This window comes from Thamnophis elegans, chromosome 10 (genome assembly GCF_009769535.1).
Source record: "Thamnophis elegans isolate rThaEle1 chromosome 10, rThaEle1.pri, whole genome shotgun sequence".
NCBI classification, from domain to species: Eukaryota; Metazoa; Chordata; class Lepidosauria; order Squamata; family Colubridae; genus Thamnophis; species Thamnophis elegans.
This window is the reverse complement of record NC_045550.1, coordinates 71422920-71430224: the sequence shown is the minus strand read 5'-3', so window position 1 is coordinate 71430224 and position 7305 is coordinate 71422920. Positions and strand designations below refer to the sequence as shown.

General features: G+C 63.6%; 1 protein-coding gene across 1 annotated transcript; it reads right to left on the bottom strand.

Moving 5' to 3' along the window:
- Positions 1-1172: 1172 nt before the first annotated feature.
- On the bottom strand, positions 1173-5701 carry HES1 (hes family bHLH transcription factor 1). The gene is made up of 4 exons (XM_032225952.1): positions 3089-5701; positions 2908-3003; positions 2462-2549; positions 1173-1994 (listed from the first exon to the last, which is right to left on the bottom strand). Exons 1-4 carry the CDS (start codon positions 3194-3196, stop codon positions 1462-1464), a joined length of 825 nt encoding a protein of 274 aa, XP_032081843.1. The 5' UTR covers positions 3197-5701; the 3' UTR covers positions 1173-1461.
- Positions 5702-7305: the final 1604 nt, after the last annotated feature.

Sequence of the window (7305 nt, the reverse complement as noted above, 5' to 3'; positions counted from 1 at the left end):
ATTTGTTTATTTATTTTATTTATTTATAGGGTTTGTATGCCACCCACTCGAGAGAGACTCAGGGCGGCTTACAGATAAAAAGGAAGGGGGGAACATACAAAAAATTAAAAAACAACATTAAAATTCCACAACATTCATAAGAGCCGAGGTGGCGCAGTGGTTAAATGCAGCACTGCAGGCTACTGCTAGATCAGCAGTTCAGCGGTTCAAATCTCACCAGCTCAGGGTTGACTCAGCCTTCCATCCTTCCGAGGTGGGTAAAATGAGGACCCGGATTGTTGGGGGCAATATGCTGACTCTCTGTAAACCGCTTAGAGAGGGCTGAAAGCCCTAGGAAGCGGTATATAAGTCTACTGCTATTGCTATTGCTATTGCTTAGAATGGGGCTGGATAAATCAACAGCCCCAGGCCTGCCGGAACAGCCAGGTCTTGGTCACTTTGCGGAAGGGTAGTAAGGGTCCGGATCTCCACGGGGAGATCGTTCCAGAGGGCCGGAGCAGCCACAGAGAAGGTCCTCCCCCGGGGAGTCGCCAGCCAACATTGGCCGGCAGATGGGATCTGGAGGAGGCCTAGTCTGTGGGATCTGATAGGTCTCTGGGAGGTGACTGTCAGGAGGGGGTCTCTCAGGTAACCAGGTCCGATACCATGGAGGGCTTTAAAAGTCTTCCTGAGGAGCCCCAAGGAGCTGCTACCCAAGGTGGCAGGGACGGAAGTGGGGGGTCTCTCCTAGGGGATCCAGATGTCCTGCCCTGAACCCCCCCTCCTCCTGCTCTTAGTCCGTTGGCTGCTGAGGGCCCTTCTTGTCAGGGAGGTCAGCCTGCCATCCATGACCTCCAGAGGTCTGCATGGCAGTGGGAATGCCACGGACAAGCCAAGCCAAGGATGCCATGTGGAGCGACCCCGGGGTCCTGCTCAGTTAAGAGAGGTCCCCTCTTGGCTCTGCTGCCCTTCCTGAGCCTGGCCAGAGTCGGAGCTTCCTCTGAGAAAAAGCCAGGAGGGAGCAGCCCAGCCCCCCCCCCCAGCACCATTAACATAGGACTCCTGGCGCGGGTCTGTCAGCATTTAGGCCAGAGGGGTCTGAAGGAGCCCCCTCCCCCATCCAGACTGCCTGTACCCCCTGCAGCATCTCTGCCCCCCCCCAATGATAGTCAAAGTCTTTATTTCTAGCAAAGCTTCCAAAAAAGGAAGGGGAGGCTTTTTGTATAGGAACAAATCAATCTTTGGTATTGTTTGGACATTAAAAAAAAAAGGCAGAAAGACAAGGAGGGAAAGTACACTCGGACCCCCCTCTCCCCCACACCGCAGAGAGGAGGGGGCCAGTCTTGGGGAAAGCACAATCCAACATGAACGGTAGGTCCTATTTACAGGCAGACAGAGGAGAAGCTGCCTCCGAGGGGGCCATAGAGTCCAAGCGGCCACCCGCAGGCTTGAGTCCGGGGCCCAGGTGTGGTCCTCCAGCGCTCACCAGGGTCTCCAGAGCGAGTCTGCCGGCAGCGATGGGGCAGCCGATCTTGACGAGATGCTGGCGGCAGGAGGGCCTGAGCTCAAACCCCCACCGGTGTAGAGTGGGATGACCGCGCCGCCGTGGGGTGCAAAGGCGGCGTTGGGGATGAGAAAGGCGAACTGCCCGTCGGAAGCCGGCACCAGCTGGAAGCCGCCGCACACCTTGACGCTCTCGCCCGCCGGATTGCCGACCTTGCAGGAAGCCGCGCCGCCAGAAGGGGGCGCCGCGCCGGCGGGCATCTGTACCAGAGGCTGCCCCAAAGAGGCTCCATGCTGGGCGCTGGGCGTCGCGGGCAGCGCTGCAGACTGCGGGGCGGGATAGTTCAGGGCGCTAATCTGACTCAGGCAGCCGGCCAGGTGTCCGAGCAGCCGGTTGCGGACCTCCGTCTTCACGGCCTCGCAGGAGGAGAGGAAGCGAGTCACCTCGGTCATGCACTCGTTGAACCCGGCTCGGTACTTGCACAAGACGGAGGGGTCCGTGTTGAGCGCGGCTGCCGGGAGGAAAAGAAGCGGCGGGGTCAGGGGAGGGGGGGCTCGGCGGCCCTGCAGGCAGGCAGGCAGCACCAGCAGCAACTCTGCGCCCCTCCCTCCCACCCCAGAGGCTAAGCACGGGCCTCTGTGAGGGGGAACTGGCCCCCGGCCAGGAGGAAGGTCTGAATCCGGCCAAGCTGCAGGCACCCGGGGCCTCTGGGAACCGGACACCCACGAGCAACAGGAGGCTGCCCCCCCCCCCCAGGGCTGCGAGCGGCCACCCCGCCGCCTCCTTCGGCCCCACCGCAGGCTCCTTTCCGGAACGGGAGCGCCTTGGAGCTGTGGCTATAAATATTGCGAGGGCCAGACCGTGGGAACGCGCGCCTGAGCCAAGTCAGTGAAAGGCAGCTTGGATGGCATTCAAAACCACAGGCGGAAGTCTGGAAGGAGCCTCTCCGGGAGGGGGAGCGGGGAGGGGGCCACTCACCGGTCATCTGGGCCCGCTGCAGGCTGCGCAAGTGCTTCACCGTCATTTCCAGGATATCAGCCTTCTCCAGCTTGGAGTGCCGGGAGCTCTGGGGGCAAACAGGAGGCAGGAGGGACATGAGCCCCGGTGGGGGGAGCTTTCGCCTCTCCTTCCCCCTGGGGGGGGGGGGAAATGACACTGCCCACCCTCAAAGCAGGGAATTCCGCCTGGGCGTTGCCAGGATGGGTCTCCCACTCCACAGGTCTATAGAGGACCTCAGACGTGGGAAGGGGGGGGGAGGACCAGGGAAACTCCTTGCTGCGTCCCCCTCGGCCCCACTGCGGGTCTGCGGAACACGCCCTGCGGCGCCCCAGGCTGATCCCCGTCCGAAAGAGGTCTAGTGGCCGGGGACCTCCAGAGAGCCTTTCCCTGCTCCGCGAACCCTTCCGTGGCTCCCCGCCACTCACGTCCTTCTTGAGGGCGTCCAGGATGAGCGTCTTCAGCTGCCCCAGGCTCTCGTTGATCCGGGCGCGGCGCCGTTTCTCCATGATGGGCTTGGACGACTGTGGGGAGAAGGCGAGTGCAGCAGTGGGCCGAGCCGCGGAGAGCCGCCCCCGCCCCGGACCCCCGCCCGGACCCCTCCTTTACCTTCCGCTGCTCGGCGGCGGTGCGGGGCTTGTCCGGGGTGGCGTGCGCGCTGGCAGGGGTGGCTGCCGCGGGCGAGGAGGAGCTCTTCTCCATCAGGTCGGCGGGCATCGTGGCCGCGGGAGAGCCGGCGGCGCCACTCGGGATCCGGCGCAGCGTCCCCTGCAGCGAATCGGGCGGGCGGGCGGGGCGTGGATGTGACGGGGCGAGCCTCTCCGGCGGCGACTGCCGGCCCTTCCCAACACGACACCCCTTCGGCGCTTTCCTGCGGCCGGAGCTGCCGGGCTAGCGAGCCGCCCCCAGCCCTGCGCAACCCCGGCCGGCTCCCTGCCTGGCGGCCGCTATTTATAAATTGCCCTGCACGCGAACGGCTCGTGTGAAACTTGCCAAACTTTCTTTCCCACAGTGACTTTCAGCCAATGGGAGCGGGAGGCACGCGGCCCCGCTCGTGGACGGTGCCCACCTATTGGCTGCTGGGCGCACCGACCGGTGACCAATGGCGCACGCCTGGCCCCCGGGCACCAGGAGGCGCGCTGTCAATCACGCGGCCGCTTTAACCCTCGCGGCGCCACCGCCCCGCCCGGCCGAGGAGGGGACGCAGGTCGCTGGCCTCTGCGGGCGGCGGCGCCCAGCACGCGAGGCTGGGAAGAGCGGCCGGGGCGCTTCCAGCCCTGCCCCGAGGGTCGCGCCCACTCCAGACCAAGTGGCCCCCGCAGTTGGACCCGAGTGGGGGGGGGCACGCGTGGAAGGCCGCGGGGACAGCGGCAGGCAGGGGGCTTTCCTCCAATCTAGGGTGGGAGGCGGCCGGCGGGGCTCCCTCCTCGGCTCCAGCCGCCTGCAGACGCTGCCCCGGGGCACGTGCCGAAAGGTCTCCTGCAGCCGCCGCCGCCACCACCACCAAGGGCGAGGCGGGCGGGCGCTGTGCAGCTTGGCGGGCGGGTAGAGAAGCCGGGCACGCCGCCCCAGCCGCCGCCAGAGCCTGGGAAAACCCCGCCTTCCGGGGAGGGAAGCGAGGAATGCGGCCTTTCGGGCGGGCGAGGGCAGCGGGTGGCGGCGCTGGACTCTCCAGGGAGGGAAGGGCGAGAAGTGGGCTCCCTCGGAATGACAGGCCCGGGGCTCTGCGGCTGGGCCGCTTGGTCCTAGCGGGCTCTCGGCGGTTAAGTTTGCCCTCCCCTCCCCCAGCTCCACGTTGGAAACGATCAGACGGGTGACTCTTTTTCATTCGAGGCAGCAAAACGAATTAAAATAGTAAATGCCGAGCTGTGGATTTCAGGGGGCCCAAAACAGCGGAAGGGCAGCCAGCTGGAAGGTTGTTTCGGGGGTCCTAATTGAGCTTGGTAAGCAAAATGGAAGCCCTTGGAGATCTTCTAGTCCTACCTCCCCCCCCCCGCCGAGGCCAGAGCCTTGCACTATCCCGGACCAATGGCTGTCCAGCCTCCTTCTGAAAAACCCCAGAGCTCTCGGCTCTACTTGTGGCCCAAGCAGGGCTCGGCTAGTCCAGGTGGACCGGAGGGGCCGATGGGGGGGGGGAGGGGCGCGCTTTCTGAAAGGGCAATTCCTGAGATTTGGGGGAGAATGGAGGGGGGGTTGCTCTTTCCTGCTCCGCCTCTCAGCCCCCGTTAAGCAAAGCAGGGAGCCCGAGTCTCCTTTGCTCTAGACAGGCCAGGAATGAATCCAGGTCTCCCTCGGTTTGCTTCGGGGTCAGGCAAAGGGGGCCTCTGGCTGCGGTGCCCCTGAAGAGGAAGCTCCAGGTCAGCCAGGCTGAGCTCTACTCTCTCCTCCCCAGTTCATGAGAAAAAGAGGGGCCGGCTTCCCCCCGAAAGGGCAGAAAGCACAGCCGGCCCTCTGGCTACTGCCTGGAAGGGGGCGCGGGGGGGGGGGCCGCAAGGCGCGGGGCTTTGGAGCATCTACAAACTGCCACCCTCCCCGTCGAGAGGCGCGGGGGCTCCCACGGCTGGTCAGGAACGCGGCGCAAAGGTGCCGGAGAGGCCGCCCCTCCCCACTGCAGTTGCTTTGAGGGCTGGCGGCGGAAATTCGGGTCTCCGGTTTCCTCCCCGCTGAGGGAGCGACCGCTGCCTGGCAGTCTTGGGATTTGAGCCCCAGGATCGAGCCTGAGGGCAGGGCGCGCACGGGGGTGGGGAGGGGTCGGGGGCGAGTGCCTGAGCTGGCCTTGGGCGCAGGGCTGCCCGACGCGAGCCCCGGTGCTGCCTGGCAAGCGATCCGAGCGAGGAGAGGAGCCTTCCTGGGAAGCTCAGCGGAAAGTCGGAGGCGGCAGGCCGGGTTCGGGTCCCTTCGCAGCCGCTTCTGTCTTTGTGGCCGATTCTGTGCCGACCGAGGCTGCTTCTGGACGGGGAAGCGGCCGCTCCCTTCCCTCCCTCTCTCGGCCGGCTGCGGCTCACGCGCTGCGGAGGTAGAGGGGCGAGGAGGGGGGCTTTTTGCCGGCGGCCATGGAAGCCTTTCTCCTCCCTTCCTTCGCTTGACTGACTTTCTCACACTCGCGTTCCCACCGCCGCTCCGCCGGCTTAGGCTCACTCCGCCGCCTTGCTCCAGGGCCCTCGCCCCGCTCCTCCCCGGCCAGGCTCAGCGCGGCCCCCTCCGCACCTGCCCCCCCCGCATCACCTGACCGCCCCTGCCCAGACCGTGAGAAAAAGGGCGGCGGGAGCGGAGAGCGCCCGCGGGCTGCCCTCAGTGAGGGGCCGGGCCGGACTTTGCCGCGTGCCCCGGAAATAGCGATATGCAGGCCAGCAGCTGGGCCTTTGCTACACCTGCGAAGCAGATGAGGGAGATGGGATGGAGGGAAGGAGAAAAGGAGGGAGGGAAGGGTTCCAGTTCACCCACAGGGGCCTTGAGAGGACCCCCTGTGCCCTGTGCCAGGGCTTTCTGCAGCCCCTCCTCCTGGGTCCTGTTTGGCCCAGCTGGGGAGGACTAACTGTGTGTGTGTAGGGGTGTGTGTGCCCTGATGACCTCAGGCGTGTGGCCGATGATGCTACAGGTGTCAGCTTGCAAGGGCTGCCTGGAAGCTTCTCCCCCTCTCCTCAGAGCTTCATCCCCTTGCTCCCCCCTCCCCCGGGGGGGGGGTGTCTGCCCAGCGGCCTTGGAGGGCTCTTCCCAGCACAACCTCCTAGCCACCAGCTTGGTGACTGGGAAACAATTTACAATTTATCTTCAAAATAGTCCAGGCCCAGACAATGCAAAGGCTAAGGAATGTGAGGGGGGTCTGGGCAGGCACACAAACACACAACACACAACACACACACACACACACACACAGAGGGGCCCTCAGTCACCATTCTCTGGGCAGTTGAAAAAAGGGCTTCAAGCATTCTGCGGAAAGAATGGCCACCCAGTGCCACTGTTTGGGGATGATGGGAATGGTAGTCCAACAGCTCTGGAGAACCCCTCCGAGGAAAGAGGGATAACACAATCCCCAGGGAGACTGAGCACTCCAGGGGTCTCCCCTGATCATGTTCTAAACTTGGTGAATATTTTTTTGGGGGGGGTCCTGAGTTGTGCAAACATCAGTATTCCTGGATTTAACCCCCAGGCAATTGTGCAAACTCAGAGGATGGGTTAGGTCAGGTGGAGCTTGTTGGTGGGCACGGGCCCTGTGTGCCAAGTCAGCTCTCTTGCCCATGGGTGCCCTTGGGACAGCTGACCGGAAATTCCTCCCATGGTGGGCCTGGCCTGGGGGCGGGGGGTTCGGGGAAAGACAGAGGACTATTCAGTATGGGGCCCCTGGGGGCTACCCCCCCCCCAAACCAGTAGGAGGGCCCCAAGGGACAGCAACTGGGAAGTTGCTCAAGTGCCAGCCCAGGTGGGCTGTGCAGCTGCCACCTGTTGCTCAGGGAGGAACTTGAAGAGCAAATGACGCCCGTGGGCACGGGGAATATAGCAGTAGACTTATATACCGCTTCATAGGCCTTTCAGGCCTCTCTAAGCGGTTTACAGAGAGTCAGCATATTGCCCCCAACAATCTGGGTCCTCATTTTACCCACCTCGGAAGGATGGAAGGCTGAGTCAACCCTGAGCCGGTGAGATTTGAACCGCTGAGCTGCTGATCTAGCAGTAGCCTGCAGTGCTGCATTTAACCACTGCGCCACCTTGGCTCTTAAATTGTTACTTATAAATGTGTCAAAGGAGAATCTTTTCCTGGTTCAGCAGGTTGTGTGAACCAGACCATGGGTTAACGCAGAAACCATGGGACGCCAGTTGGCAGGTGT